At 39.4% G+C, this 16,020-nt stretch overlaps 1 protein-coding gene across 4 annotated transcripts in view; it reads right to left on the bottom strand.

Moving 5' to 3' along the window:
* Positions 1-612: 612 nt before the first annotated feature.
* LOC139949476 (uncharacterized) overlaps positions 613-16,020 on the bottom strand; it is a 49,539-nt gene continuing 34,131 nt past the window's right edge. For all 4 annotated transcript variants that reach the window (XM_071947832.1, XM_071947829.1, XM_071947831.1 and 1 more), the window contains 7 exons: positions 14,934-15,256; positions 12,748-12,895; positions 11,065-11,387; positions 10,108-10,243; positions 8,158-8,501; positions 5,992-6,130; positions 613-2,546 (listed from right to left, as the gene is read on the bottom strand). In XM_071947832.1, the coding sequence (XP_071803933.1) occupies positions 2,263-2,546; positions 5,992-6,130; positions 8,158-8,501; positions 10,108-10,243; positions 11,065-11,387; positions 12,748-12,895; positions 14,934-15,256 (1,697 nt within the window). In that variant the 3' untranslated portion in view covers positions 613-2,262. The remainder of the gene's footprint in view (positions 2,547-5,991; positions 6,131-8,157; positions 8,502-10,107; positions 10,244-11,064; positions 11,388-12,747; positions 12,896-14,933; positions 15,257-16,020) is intronic.

Below are 16,020 nucleotides of genomic sequence, written 5' to 3'. Positions count from 1 at the left end.
AAACTGGGGTCCTATGCCGAATCTTTTGAATGAAGGATGTAGACTAAAAAAACTTTCTAAGCACATTTAAATCGTACTAAACAATAACAGCTGGTTATCTTGCAAAATACAATCAAGTTAGTGGAACCTCTCTCATTTCTAGCTTAGCAAACAGTTTGGTAATACTGCTAAACAGCTTTAAGTATTTCCCCTAGCCTTTTGTTATCTATAACATAAGTGCTTATTTTAGGAGACAAAACATTGTTTTGCAGTGAAACAACATTTGACTGCATTAAATGCCGACTTAAGTTTCTGTTTCTGGCCCATTTGACCCAAAACAGTTTGATGTAAACTGTTTTTGTTTATAGATTAAAGGAACACGCTGCCTTGGATCGGTCGAGTCGGTTACAAACGCTGTTCAAAGACCAACTCGACCGATCCAAGGCAACGTGTTCCTTTAAAGAAAGTTAGCTTTTATTTCATATTGTAGATGTTTTGCCCAACATTTTTTCATAATCATCAGCCAACTACAAAGAATTGCTAGATTGTAAAATACTACTTAACTTTAAAGAAAGCAAAGACAATTTTAGACACAATAACTGCAGTCAATGCATACACATTTTCAAAGCTGACTTCATTAACTTTATTTTGGTCACATCTCAAACGGTCATTTGAAGATCTAGTTGTCAAATTCTAAACAGTGTAACAAATTCAATTAGTCTTTTTGAGGTATGGCAGACGTAATAGGAGTGTACTGTTTGGTTTGGGCATATACAGAAAAATTTACCCAAACCTTTTAGATGTAGAATTGTGTCCGCCATATCTCAAAATGGCTCATAAGGTTTGTTTAAGAGAAGGGATTCAATCAGCTCTATTTAAAGGCATTATTTTGAAGCATAATTGAACTTAAAAATACTTATAATTATTAATTTGTTTAAACTAATACACATCTATAAATGTTGCTTGATAAGTTTTCATTGAAATGTGTACCTAGCAAAATATAGAATATTCTTATATTTTGTTTTCTCTGTTAAACATTTATAAACAAATTTCCACTATAGTTTTAAATTTTGAGTAACTTTTTTTTCTCGAACCTATTTCTTGTAGAGTACATACTCCTTCATAAATATTAAAGGAACACGTTGCCTTGGATCAGTCGAGTTGGTCTTTGAAAAGCGTTTTTAACCGTTTGTTATAAAATGCATATGGATGGAAAGATGTTGTAAAAGTAGAATACAATGATCCACACAAACATGCCTCGAAATTGTACGGTTTCCTTTTACCTCGTCGACTAACCCGGCCCCGATTTCACGAAGCGCTGCGACGCGTCGCAAGGGGGAGTTGCGACCGTTTACACGTCGTAAGTTGCGAACTCGTCGCAGCCGCGACGTGTCTTATATATAGGTCTGCGACGCATAGCAAACCCTACGATGCGTCGCTACTTGCGTTGAGTTTCGTGAAATCGGGGGCTGGTCGGCCACTTATGGGAGTCAAATTTTATGAACGGTTACAAACGCTTTTTTATAGACCAACTTGTCCGATCCAAGGCAACGTGTTCCTTTAAGAAAGATTCAGCTTTTACAACAACTACCATTAACAAGAAACAAAGCAATTACAAAGGAAATATTAATTATTTAACAATTAAGGCACTTAGTGTACAAATGTTAAATCTCTAAATTCTTATTAATTGCATCTTACAAATTTGATATTAAATATTGATAATAGTCAAGCTATTTTGTGAGGCTATTCATCAGGGCCACTTTTGATTATTAGGTTCCAAAGTATGAAACTGTTGTCTGCTTACATTTTCTAATCTAAATATGAAGATAATTTGTTAAAAGTACATTATGATTATTAATATTATTACTCAACAGCAAAATATACTGATATTACATATCACATTTAAGATTCCAAATGATTTAAAGGCAGTGGACACTATAGGTAATTACTTGAAATAATTATTAGCATAAAACCTTACTTGGTGGTAATGAGTCATGGGGAGCTGTTGGTAGTATAAAACATTGCGAGAAACAGCTCCCTCTGAAACATTGTAGTTTTTGAGAAAGAAGTAATTTCCACTAATTTGATTTCGATACCTCAGATTTAGATTTTGATGTCTTAAAATCAAGCATCTGAATGCACACAACTTTGTTTTGACAAGGGTGTTTTTTGTCTCATGATTATCTAGCAAGATAATCCACCAATAGGAATAGCAAAACTGTCTCAGGTATTTATGAAAGTAATTTCATTCAGTGCCAAAAACTTTTCATCCAGAAACTTTTGTTAGCCACGAGGTGGAGATTGGCGGCGTATTTTGATTTCAGTCTTTGCAATACGAGAACCATTCCATTCACTAGCTCTAATGACTCGTTTGTATGGGCCCATAGAATCACCAGGTTGGATGTATTCAGCATTAAGGTTATTGTCTACACCAGGTATACCAGAGCATCTATTAAACCACCAACCTCCTTCAGTATTCAGACTTGGACAGTTTGTTTCATCTTGGTTAACGTCTGTGTGATGATGAATGCTGAAGGCTTGATTGTTGGCAATCTGAAGAATACCACCTGAAAAGTAGTGTAAAAAAGACAGACTTTGAATTCATTTTGACAATAAAACTTTATTATCTTTAAAAGATCACACCAGACTGTTGGTAACAAATAGACCTTTAGCATGCTGTCACCATCTTGGTCATGTTCCCTGTTTCCAATATCAGTAATGAATGCCAACATTTGTTTCGCAAACATGGCACCAGACTATTATTTCGTCCAGCCTCAGTTTGGTTACAATGAGTTGGAATGAACTAAAATCAAGATGACCACACCATGATAAAGGTCTATTGCAGACTGGAACGCTGCATTCAGAACTTGTACTATTTCTGAGTGTACTTCTGAGTGTACTCAGACGGTATAGTTAGGGGAATTTTTTTTTTTTTCAGCAGTTCAAGCCACTTTTAGAAATTTAACAAGCAAATCATCTGAGGTAGGACCTACATTTTTAAATTGCAGGTTTCTTTTTCTGTCTTTGAAGTGTTCAAAACTTAGTGTAAAAGTGTGTAAGATTTTAATCATACACTGATTTTTACCACTGGATGCGACACTCATGGGGTGACAGGTTTTTTTTACTTCAGCTGCGCCACGGATGTGACAACTCTGGTGTTGCCCCCCTCTCTTCAAGGTCGATGTGCTACAGAGCAACTGTACAGCCAAAGCCAACATCTTAAATGACCAGTTTGTATCTGTCTTCACCAATGAGGATACATCTTCTTTACCTAACCTTGGAACATCAACCATCCCAGAAGTACCAAAGTTCTCCATCAACACTGAGGGTATCAGGAAACTACTGGCTAAGCTAAAACCATTCACTGCCTCTGACCCTGACAACATCCCTGCCTACCTACTATAAAAAGGAGCAGATGAGTGGGCGCCAGCTATGTCTTTCCTATTTAAAGCGGCCCTCCATCAAGGCAAAATTCCCACCAATGGAAGTCTGCAGATGTCTCACCTATCTTCAAAAACGGTGACACGCACGGTGCGGAAAACCGTCGCCCCTTCTCACTCACATCCATCATCTGCAAAACACTGGAGCATGTTGTTCATAGTCAAGTAATGCACCACTTGGACGCCCATGGTTTGCTGACCGACAAGCAGTTTGGTTTTCGTAAAAAGAGATCCGGTAGATCCCAACTCTTGATTAAACCGTCAATGATCTGGCTGAGGGTCTTCGCAACAAAGATTAAGTCGATGCCATCCTTCTTGACTTTTCGAAGGCCTTCGACCAGGTTCCCCATGAGCGTCTCCTTCTAAAACTCCACCACCTTGGAGTACACTGTGTCCTTCTGGATTGGATACATGACTTTTTGTCAGAGCGCACTCAGCAAGTCGACTTGAGGGAATGAAGAGCTACACCTCAAACAATCTTCAGGTGTACCTCAGGGGAATGTCCTTGGACACCTACTCTTCCTAGTCTTCATTCCATAAAACGACATGCCTGACACGGTGTCATCAAACTTCTGCCTCTTTGCAGACGATGCGCTCATATGTCGGTCCGTCAAAACCACTGCAGATGCAGTCACTCTCCAAGATGACCTTAACCAAATACAAACCTGGGAACAAACTTGGCAGATGTCATTCAATACTGACAAGTGTGAGGTACTCAGAATCACCAACAAAAGAAACATCATCAATCTGTAGACGAAACAAAATATCTAGGCGCTACCATCCAGAGCAAACTAAACTGGAAGCCACACAAACGTGTAAACAACATCTGTATGAAGGCTAACAGCACCAGAGGCTTCCTCCAAAGGAATCTAAGAAGATGCCAAGCCACAGTTAAAAGAGCAGGCGTACAAGACCTACATGAATGTCCGCCCAACGCTTGAGTTTGCTTCTACAGTTGCGGACCCTCACCAAACGGACTTATCTGACCAAGTAGACATGGTGCAAAGACGTGCTGCACGTTTTGTCAAAGCCGACTTCCACCAACGGCACAGTGTCACCGAGAGGCTTGAAGATCTAAAATGGCAAACTCTTTGTGAGAGTCGGGCTCATAACAAAACCATTATGGTGTCCAGGATTGTGCATGGTATTGTGGCTATACCATGTGGACCACCATACTTCATTCCATCAACCTCAACATCGTTGCAGGATCCTCGTCTACCAACATTCCTTCATCCAAAGTGCCATCTGTCTATGGAACAAACTATCAGACACAATTGTGACAGCTCCATCACTGGAGTCGGCTGTCCAATCTAACAGTCCATTCACCAAGCCAGCCACCAGTTTCTACTTGCACGAGAAGCCTACCTGTATCTGTATACACATGTACACGTACATACACCTATTTTTGTGAGCTTTTTGCTGATGTGTTCCCACGGCCTGCTCACTTTTGCACTTCATAGTACAATATTACTCACATGTGAGGCTTGTACAGGAAGAAGAAGAACACTAGGGTGAACCCTTTCTCCTTACAATTTAGGTGCACTGGATTCTTTTAAGTGCATTACACAAAACACAGGATTAAGGGATTCACATTCGGTTCAGTTTGTCGTGTGAAACACCGTAGAAGTGTTGTGGCCGAGCGGTTAAGAGCACAGAATTCAAACTCTGGTGTTTCTGATTAGCAAAGTGTGGGTTTGAATCCCCAGCTGTGACGCTTGTGTCCTTAAGCAAGACACTAAACCATTGCTTCATCCTTCGGATGGGACGTAAAGCCGTTGGTCCCATGTGTTGTGTAACGCAAGTAAAAGAACCCAGTGCACTTATCGAAAAAGAGAAGCGGTTCACCCTGGTGTTCCTGGCTGTGGCTGCTGTATGCGCCGTAGCACCTTGTAAACCCTTATAAGGTGCTGCATAATTGGGTCTCAGAATCCATCACTGCAATAACCTATTTATCTGAAAGTTTGTATATACTCAGCGCCTTGAGTACCTTGTTTGGTAGATACATGCGCTATACAAGACTTCAATATAATTTATTATTATCAGGAAGTAGCAAACGATCGTGGGGCCAGACAGTTGACGCCAGTAACCGAGGACGTTGATTATCAGCCCTCGTGTGAAATTGGCTCAGGGACACAAACAACTTCTTAAAGCTACTTTACTCCTGAGGGAGCTGTTTCTCACAATTTTGTTTTTAGGAACACGTTGCCTTGGATCAGCCGAGTTGGTCTTTGAGAGCGTTATAAAATGCATATGGGTAGAAAGATGTTGTTAAAGTAGAATACAATGATCCACACAGAAATGTCTCGAAACTGAGTGGTTTTCTTTTTACCTGGTCGACTAACGCGGTCAGCCATTTATGGGAGTCAAATTTACCGTATTAGTTCACAAAGTAAAAGGTAAACCATGCAATTTCGAGGCAAATTTGTGTGGATCATTGTATTCTACTTTTAAAACATCTTTCTTACCAATGCATTTTATAACAAATGATTACCAACGCTTTTTATAGACCAACAAAAGCACTAACAATGAGCAAAAACTAAAAACATGGATTGGAATTAAATGATAAACCTACTTCTGCATCCAATGAGTTCAATACGCATCGCTGGATATCCCGAGTATCTGACTGGTCTAATACGGATGAAACGTCCTCTGATTGGCTGCTCAAATTTGTTAGTAACGGGTGTGGACTGGTCAGTGTTACCTCGGAATGTCTGTAAAAAACAGAAGAAAACAAAATGCATGCATGTTCAACGAGAATTATCAATTAGTCATAAATACCGCAGACAGTTTGGCTATTCCTATTGGTGGAGAGCGCATCACGTGGGTGTGTATAAACCTTTGTTTATGACCAGTAAAAAGTGTTGAAACATGGGCGTGACACACGAGCTTGCACCTGTTCTTATAAGACACTTTCTTCATTCCTATTGGTCAAGAGCAACTGGCTGAAACAGTTGTGCCATATCACGCGATACGCGCGACGCACACAGCATTCCCTTATAAGGAGTTGTTTACCCTAGAGCGCCGGAGGGCTTTACCATTTCATAGCTCGAGGGTGTTGCGTTGAAAGAAATCATTGAACAATTATAATTTTTGCATTTATTCTATTTTTTGACCAAAAAGTGTTGATGTTTTTGACCACAATGGTATTTGTGAATGGGAATCAAAGTGTGTTAAATCGGTGTTCAACCAGTAGTTTAAACCCGCCGAGGCCTGGTTCTTGATAATTTACCTCGACTTCGTCTCGGTAAAATTATCAAGAACCAGGCCTCGTTGGGATTAAACCACTAGTTGAAAACCTCTTCACCACACATTGATTCCCTTCGTTAAACATGTCAAAGAATGATTCATGGGTTTAAAACAACTTTATTTACATTTCCATGCAGACCTTTAACAGCTAAACAGTGATGTTTAGTTGAAGAAGTTTTCCAATGCATTTTTTTTTTTGCAATCTAAACATTAATATCATTTTGCTTTGTTTGGTTTATTGGTTTCTACCTTAAATGGAGTAATTTTCTTCTTACGTTATAATGAGTTGCAATGAATGGAATAAGTCCTGTTTACATTATATATTTTTCATTTCATTTTCATAAATTACCTTCTTGATCTGTCCTTGTATTTAATTTCTTTATTTGACCAATATGAAAACAAACGTTGATTTAATTAATAATAATAATAATAATATTGAAGTCTTATACAGCGCACGTATCTACCAAACAAGGTACTCAAGGCGCAGAGTATATACAAACTTTTCGAAAGATAGATTATTGCAGTGATGAACTTTGAGACCCAATTAGTAATCACCTTATAAGGGTTTACGAGGTGCTACGGACAGCAGCCACAGCCAGGAACACCAGGGCGGACCCGTTCTCTTTTCGATAAGTGCACTGGGTTCTTTTACATGAGTTACACAACACATGGGACCAACAGCTTTATGTCCCATTCGAAGGATGAAGCAATGGCCAAGTGTCTTGCTTAAGGACACAAGTGTCACGGCTTGGGATTTGAACCCACACTCTGCTGATCAGAAACACCAGAGTTTGAATTCGGTGATCTTAACCGCTCAGCCACGACACTTCCATAATTGAATTGAACTGAAACAGCTTGAATGTGTCTTTGTAATATAGACACATTTTATTTGAACGTAAAGAGGTTGGACCCATGTGTTGTCTAATGCACGTACAAAAGAATCACGGTGCACTTATCGAAAAGAGAAGGGGTTCGCCCCGGTGTTCCCGGCTGTGGCTGCTAAATGCGCCGTAGGACCTTAATAATTTATAACTTCAATAACCTCTCTTTCTGTGTAAATGCATATAATAAGCGCCTTGAGCCCCTTTTTGGGTAGATACGTGCGCTATACATGTATAAGACTTGGATTTTAACATAATTTCTCCTGACGATGACTGGAACAAGCTAGTTGAAACGTTGAGACCAATTTAAGAACTGACTCCGCGGTTGTACAGTTAATCACAATCCTATAAGCTAAAGAAGTATTTCCAGCCCATTTTCTATACAATCCGCCCGGGTAATAGTTAAAAAGCAGGACAGTTCTTTTCAGAACTGAGAAGTCTCCCAAACACCCAAACATCTACTCCGTGGTAGTAGAATCAAGCAAGACAGTTCTCTAAGAACAAACTCTACCTGGCGAGTAGATACACACATGGTGTCACCGCAAACCAAATATATATTGACACCTCACCATGCAATGCCTCAAATCCTATATAATTTTATTTCTATTTACCTGAGGTTGTCCTGTAGGTGCTCCATGGCCACTTACAAAGGACCAGGTGTTGTCGTTAAGGCTGTATTCTACTTGGAATGATGTTACATGCCAGTTTAGAGTGTTGCTATTTATCCCTTGAGTTATGACCCCTTCAATAGGAGTTGCCATAAGTAAGTCAACTTGAAGCCACGAAGCACTTCTGTCAACTTGTGATGGACACCATCCACCATTGACAAGATTCAAACGTCCTTGACTAGGTTTACAGCTGATTGGTTGGTCCTGGTTGTAACTTGAGGCTGTGATTTGTGAGTTCCGAATGCTTTGGTCTGCCATTCCAAGTGGTTGAGCACATACCCAATGGACTGTAAACAAACAAATGTTAATGTATAATTTTAGATTGGGGTTGAACAAAGAAAAAGAGTGGGACTCGAACCAGTGTCCTTAGGATTGACATACTGACGCTTTACCAACTGAGCAATCTTGCCCTATTTTGTCAATATATTTGTTCCGGGGAGCCAGTCAGCAGCCATACAACCTGTAACTTTCGTGTAGCTAGGGATCACACCCAAATTTTGATACAACCTGGGAAGCGGCAGCCAGGGGATCACAAGACTTTTTGTTTCAGATATCAATGTAAACCACAAGGGAAACTGACTTAGTAATTATTTAACTGATTTTGGGGGGGAACAAACTTTTTTTTTTACGAGAGTCGGTCTTGAACCAATGTCCTCCGGATTAACATGACGACGCTTTACCAACTGAGCTATCTACACGTAGCCCTATGTTGGAGGTTTCCCTATTTTGTCAATATCTATACTCTGGGGTGCCAGTCAGAAGCCATTCAACCGCTACCGTCGTGTAGCCCAAACAACACCACTTGCAAGCTGATGACAGCTCAAAACGTTTCAAGCTTTCTGAGGGATAGACACAAAGTTTGCTGTTGGATTGACAGCTAAATTTAAGAATTCTGCACAACTTGGTTCAATAGCTCCTTAAAATCTTAATAAGGGAATAAAAGGGTAGCGACGAGTTCTTAAACTGCCGTTTAAAACCGGCAGGGTTAGGCCGTGCGATAAAGTCACTACTCTTTTATTCCCATTCATAAATGCCTCTTTGGTTAAAAAGCGTAATAAGGTATGAAACTCTGTAAAACTTATCCATTTTTCTATGTCCTTCAGCTCTGTATGTGTGTTGCTTTTTTATGACTGAGACAGTTTTCGGATATGCATTCGTGTGCCTAATATGCATCTAAACGTATCCGGGAAAAACGGGTTATAAACAGCTTCAACTTATCAACCGTTTAAACGCCCCCACCGGTCGCGCTCTCAACTAATAGGAATAGCGAAAGGTGTTTATGAATAATGGATAGCAATCTCTTGATTTGTTTGGTTTCCAATAAAATGAAATCAGTGAGGTCTTTAAATCTTTAATCACTTTGTACTGATTGGAGTTTTAAGGGGTAAAAAGCACTCTGCAAAATGGACAATGCATCCTTTTTCCAAATTCTGGTTTTTCTTGTGTGTAATTTGGATTCTTTGAAACCATTTCTTGATGTAGGTCAATGGCTTCTAGGCTGAATGATAATGCAAGTAGGCCTGGGCGGTAAAGTGCGACTAGTGTCGTAGTCACGACTATTGATTGCTTAGTCAAGTCGCGACTATCGCTTTTCAACTACTTGATTAATCGTGCTGCCACGACTACTAAATAAAGAGACACGACTACTTCAAAATTAGTCACGACTACCTGTTTGGTGAACCAATTGTGTCCCTCAGTACTATTTACTTAAGAAACACAATCAGACATCAGTGACACAATCCTTCAATCCTTTCAGCTTGAACTTTACTATATTGCGCCTGGGGCAAACATTGTCACACCACATCTTGAGAATAACAAATTAGTCGCGACTAGTGTTGTAGTCACGATTATTTGAGACTTGTGGAGACGTAACAATTTCTTGTTAGAACTCACCTTTACATCCCAGGAGTTCAATGCGTATCCATAGAGAACCATCAGTCTGGCTTAGTACGATGCGGATATAACGAGCTGTGATTGGTGGATGGAACATACTGGTGGCTTCAGAGGTTGATGTGGTCGTTCTGATTATCTGTTGTGATTCAAATAAAAAGTTAATCTATTTGTTGATATGTAAACCTTAACAAGGCTCAAAAATAACACTGGACTACTGGCCGATTGCCACTACTTTCAGCATTGGGCCAGTTAAAGCATGATCGAACACACTGGTGATTCGGTGGTCTTGTGTTTTTTAAAGGATTATTAAACAGATGGATATGAGCGCTATATACAGTGTAAGAAGCCACTATTATTAGTACAAAATCACATTACAAAAATGTTTAGCTGCAAAGAAGCTGTAGCCATTGTGGCAGCTGCACTGTGTTTAACACAGTGCTCTGGTAGGATAATAGGTAGAGATGATTATGTAATTACGTTATAATGTTGATGCTGGTCAATTTTTATATGTTGGATCAAATGGTTTTATGAAACTAGTTTTTTATTGATATTCAAACCAGTGGGTGCATTCGATTAGCTTCCCTTGGTCGACCCTCGTCTTCCCCCCCCCACCCCCTATGTTCGAATAGCTTTGACATCATTCCAGGGGCTCACCCGGGTCAGTCCTGAGTGCCCTGCTTGTGGAGTGGGTCACATGGGACTGGCCCAGGTGCATGACGTCACCACGAGAGGGTGAGTGAGCGTTCGCTTAGCTCTTGTCAGGGGCTCACCCGAGTGGAGTACCTGCATCTGTCAGCTACTGTACAAAAACTGGTGTGGCTATCCCGAGTAAGCACCGCGGGGTCAACCCAGGGAAGCTAATCAAACACATTCAATACTTGAACAGTTTTAGCACCACAAAAAAAATGATTACAAGAGAGACGCTTTACGTGCATTGTTTGACATCAAAGTTCTTACCTGCTTTGAATCCACGTTATGCCAAGTGCGCTGGTCATCACTGTACTCATAACTTGTATCTACACTGGTTCCCTGATCAGATCCTTGCATCATCATAATTCCCTCTACTAAGACTCTAACTCTGAGATCAATCTGTAACCATGGATTGTTGTCATTAGGATCAGGGCACCAGCCAATAGTATTGCTGTTTGCTGATTGAGTGAGTCGTGCATTACTTGGTTGACAGTTACCATCTACCTTCCCATTTGTACTTGATGCTGTGATACTGTGGTCGGGAATGCTAGCATCTCCCATTCCAAGACGTTGCAAACAAAACCAGCGTTCTATAAGAGAAATATTAATACAGATGTGTTATTCAAGCAGCATTACAACGATGATAGAATAAGTAGAACATCAAGACAATTCTAATAATAAATACATAATAATAACTCTTATATAGAGCATTTCACAATAACCGTATCAATGCGCTTTACATTAGTGCCCTGGTCATAAGGCCAACAACATCCCTTTTCTTTAATGTTTCTCAGCTCCCTTGGGAGTACACAACCGTGGCAACAGTTTATATCGCTCCAAATGCATTCCACTATCAACCTCTACCCTCGCAGGAACCCAACTATACCCCTGGGTGAAGAGAAGCAATTATAGTAAAGTATCTTGCTCAAGGACACAAGTGTCACGACCGGGATTCAAACCTACACTCTGGTGACTTACAATGTAGCACCAAAACTTGAATTTGATGCTCTTAACCAAACGGCCATGACACTCTACAAATTGAATTGAAATACAAATTTCTTTAAATTGAATTGAATTGAATTGAATTGAATTGTTTATTATAACTGTACAGCAACATAAAGAACAAACTCTGGCAAGTAGATGCACACATGGTGTTACCGCAAACATGGCAAACCAAATATACATTGATACCTCACCATGCAATGCCTCAAAACACATATATAACGATGATCATAATGGTTTTCACTGTGTGGCTTTGTGAAGATTATTAATATAATAATAACAAAATATTATATAATGCAATTCACCATAACTGTCTCAATGATTAAAGCCCTATAGTCATGATAGTCATTGGGCCAATAACATCCGTTTCAACTTTCTCAGCTCCCTGGGGAGTATACAACCTGGGCAACCGTAGCACTCCAAAGGCTTTTTCATAGACAATATTAACCTTTACCCTTGTAAACCCATTTATACAAAGACAAGCAATTAGAGCAAACTATCTTTTTAGAGGCCACTTCCGAGATTCAAACCCACACTATTATGGTGTTTTGTTTACCGTATGCAAATTTGACTATACATGTCAAATCCGTGGTCCCAAGCGACTGGAACGGGAGACCACACACGCAATTAGCGAAGCAACGAGGGCCTTATCCAACTTGTTTTGCGGTTGTCTTGATGAATAATTCACAGAGTACAAAACGTACACTAATGAATGCTGACCCCATTTGGACTTTTGCTACCCTTTTGGGTAGCAAAAGTCAAGATTTAAAGAAACACATAAGAAACCGTAAACAAGTTGGAAAAGGCCCTCGTGGCTTCACCACTCGCATGTGTGGTCTCCCGTTCCAGTCGCTAGGGACCAAGGCTCTACAAAGCTGTCCAAGCCACGAAGGACTAGACAAAAGGCTACTCAAGAGTTGAATGCCTGTTTATATAAGATGACCTTACCATTACATCCAAGAAACTCAACACGCATTGATGGACGATACATGTGGTAAGAATTCGCAGTTGGAAAAATGCGTATGAAGCGTGCCCTGATTTCCTCATTGAACATGTTAATTACTCTGGTGCCTCGGTCACTATTTCCGGGGAATCTCTGTGAAGGGAAATAAATTAGATGCTCATTGCTTACTATTGATCAATGGAATACACAATGGTTATATGGGCCGTGTACTTCTTGTAGGACACAAAACACAATGTTTACAGGTTAACATTACACTCAAAAAGATAAAAAGATATTTGAAGATAATGATTGAAAAAGCTTACCTTAAAATATAACTTGCTGAGGTGCTGTAGTTTTTGAGAAATACGTAAAACAATTTGTCTCAGTGAGACGAAAATTACTTTTGCATGTAAAAATGTTTCAACCAGTTTATGGTAATATACCAGAACTGGTTAAAACATTTTACATGCTTAAAGGGAAGGTACACGTTTGGTAATTACTCAAAACAAATATTAACTTAAAAACTGACTTGGTAATGACCATTGGAGAGCTGTTGATAATATAAAACATTGTGGGAAATGACTCCCTCTGAAGTATCGTAGTTTTTGAGAAAGAGGTAATTTCTCACTAAAACAGTTAAAGACTTCTAGCTACATGTAGAAGTCTTTTATTCTTTTATCAGAAAGCACACAAATTCGTCCAACAAGGGTGTTTTTTCTTTCATCATTTTCTTGCTACTTCGATGACCAATTAGGCCCAAATTTTCACAGGCTTGTTATTTTATGGTTATGATGGGGTACACCAAGTGAAAAGACTTGTGTTTAACTACCAAACGTGTACCCTCCCTTTAAACTGAGCCAGTTTTCTTTTTCTTTTTTGGGGGGTGAAAGATACATGTACTACATGTACCGGTATACCACCCAAGCAAGCTATTTTAAGGTAAGCTTTCTACTATCATTCTCTTCAAGCGGTACAAGTTTAATGTAAATCTGTGGACAATGCATTTTGTGCTACAAAAAGTACCCAAATCCTTAAAGAAGTTCTGCTGTAATGCTGCTACAAATATTTGTGAGGAATCACAAAATTTGAACAGGTATAAGGCATTACTTCATGTTATCTGCCTGATGTTTTTCTGCCACTTCTGTATTATTATTATTATTGTTATTATTATTATTATTATTTTATTTGCCATATCAGTACAAAACAAAATACAAAACAATATACCCTGAGATGGGCAAGGAACAACAAAAGCAAATACATACACTGTACATGTACTATGATCGGTAGATCTGTTGCCCCACATCTGGGGTATTACTATTGTTATTATTCATTTGGAAATTCCACATAAAAAAACAAAATTACAAATTATTTACATGAATAGGATAAAATTCTTAAACAGCCTATAAAAGATGATCTCAACTAGATAGATACATGTATGACAGTTTTCTAAGAGCTGCACTCCATCCAGGAAACATAAAAAATATAACGAGTCTCTTACCTCACGTTAAACATGTAAAAAATGTTTTTTTTCTCCAGAACGATCCAAGCTAAAATTCTGAAAAACGGGGGGTCAAACAAGCCCGCGCGACAAAGGAATCATGACGTCAGTGGCGGCTATTTGGTGTGGAAATGCCAAAGCTGGAGAACTGTGTTCAAAACCAATAGGGGAACATCGTCACTGGCGTCCAGGGTCATTATAATAGATAAGCCGTTTTTGGGTGCATTTTTGACTCAAGTTATTTGTTACTAAATGCAAATTTTGAGAGTAAAATTAACCAGTATCTGCGATGTCTATTTGGCCATAAAAAAAAGGAATAGTTGACATATTGAGATCATCCTTTATTGGCTATTTAAGAACAATAAATATAAAAATATATACAACTGGAATTGAAAATCTGTAAAAGAAGGATACATCTAATAAAAAAAGGGGAGCAGCAGTAAAAGAGAAAACAACAAACTACATTACAAGACCGAGGACAACAGAAAGACATCAACAATCCGGTTTGCCAGGAGTGACAAAGTGCCTGCACTGTCACCAAGAGGTGTGTCAGTCCAACCTCGAAGGACAAGAGACAAAAGGACAAAAAATTACACATAACAAACAGGTTAACAAACAAATAAACAAACAAACAAACAAACAAAAGAACAAGACACACGTGACAAACAGGCAAACAAACACCTCAAAGCATACCTGTGCATTGGCCTTAGATGTACCCCCTATGTAGGTCCAGTATTGTGAATTGCTACTGTGTGACACCAGGAACTCTGTCGTCCAGGTAACTCTGTTGTTGTTACCCTTTGTGATAACACCTGTAATCCGTTCTATATGTTGTAGGTCCACTTGAAACCAAGCACTGTTTTTATCACTGTCTGTTGGACACCAGCCACCAAACTCATTCAGTCTTCCTTTAACGTTTAAAGCGCAGAATTCTCCATCAGTAGAGGATGGTGTAATTCGGTCATCTGGGATGCTACCATCTTCCATTCCAAGACTTTGTACACAGCCTCGATCAACTGAACAGATATTAAATAATTACACACAATTTTTAATGATACCCTACAATAATAAAAGTGGTGACAATCTGTGACATTCAAGTTTAAAATTTTCAACATTTTTTGTAAACATGTTTTGAGTGAGTTGGGTTGTGTACACGCGCGTGTACCCAATATATTACGCACCATTACTAAAAGCTATGAGTTTTGTGTCACGTGTCAAGGCTGGGGACTCAAACCCACAACCTGCTGATCAAAAACACCAGAGTGTGAATTCGGTGCTCTAAACCGCTCAGCCACAATACTACAGCGACTTGGTCTGGCAATCCTTTGTGGAAAAAGTGCGACATTTGAAATTAGGGGCGAACCCCTTCTCTTTTTGATAAGTGCGCTTGGTTCTTTTACATGCGTTACACAACACATGGGACCAACAGCTTTACGTCCCATCTGAAGCAATGGTTAAGGGTCATGCTTATTAAGGACACAAGTGTCACGGCTGGGGATTCGAACCCACACTCTGCTGATCAGAAACACCAGAGTTTGAATTTCGGTGCTCTTAAAGGAACACGTTGCCTTGGATCAGTCGAGTTGGTCTTTGAAAAGGGCTATGAACCATTTGTTACAAAATCGGTATGGTTAGAAAGATCTTGTAAAAGTAGATTACAATGATCCACACAAGTTTGCCTCAAAATTGCATGGTTTTCCTTTTACTGTGCGAACTAACACGGTCCGCCATTTATGGGGGTCAAAAATTTGACTCCCATAAATGGCCGACCGTGTTAGTT

Source organism: Asterias amurensis, chromosome 17 (genome assembly GCF_032118995.1).
Source record: "Asterias amurensis chromosome 17, ASM3211899v1".
Taxonomy (NCBI): Eukaryota; Metazoa; Echinodermata; class Asteroidea; order Forcipulatida; family Asteriidae; genus Asterias; species Asterias amurensis.
This window is presented reverse-complemented; position numbering and strand designations above follow the sequence as displayed.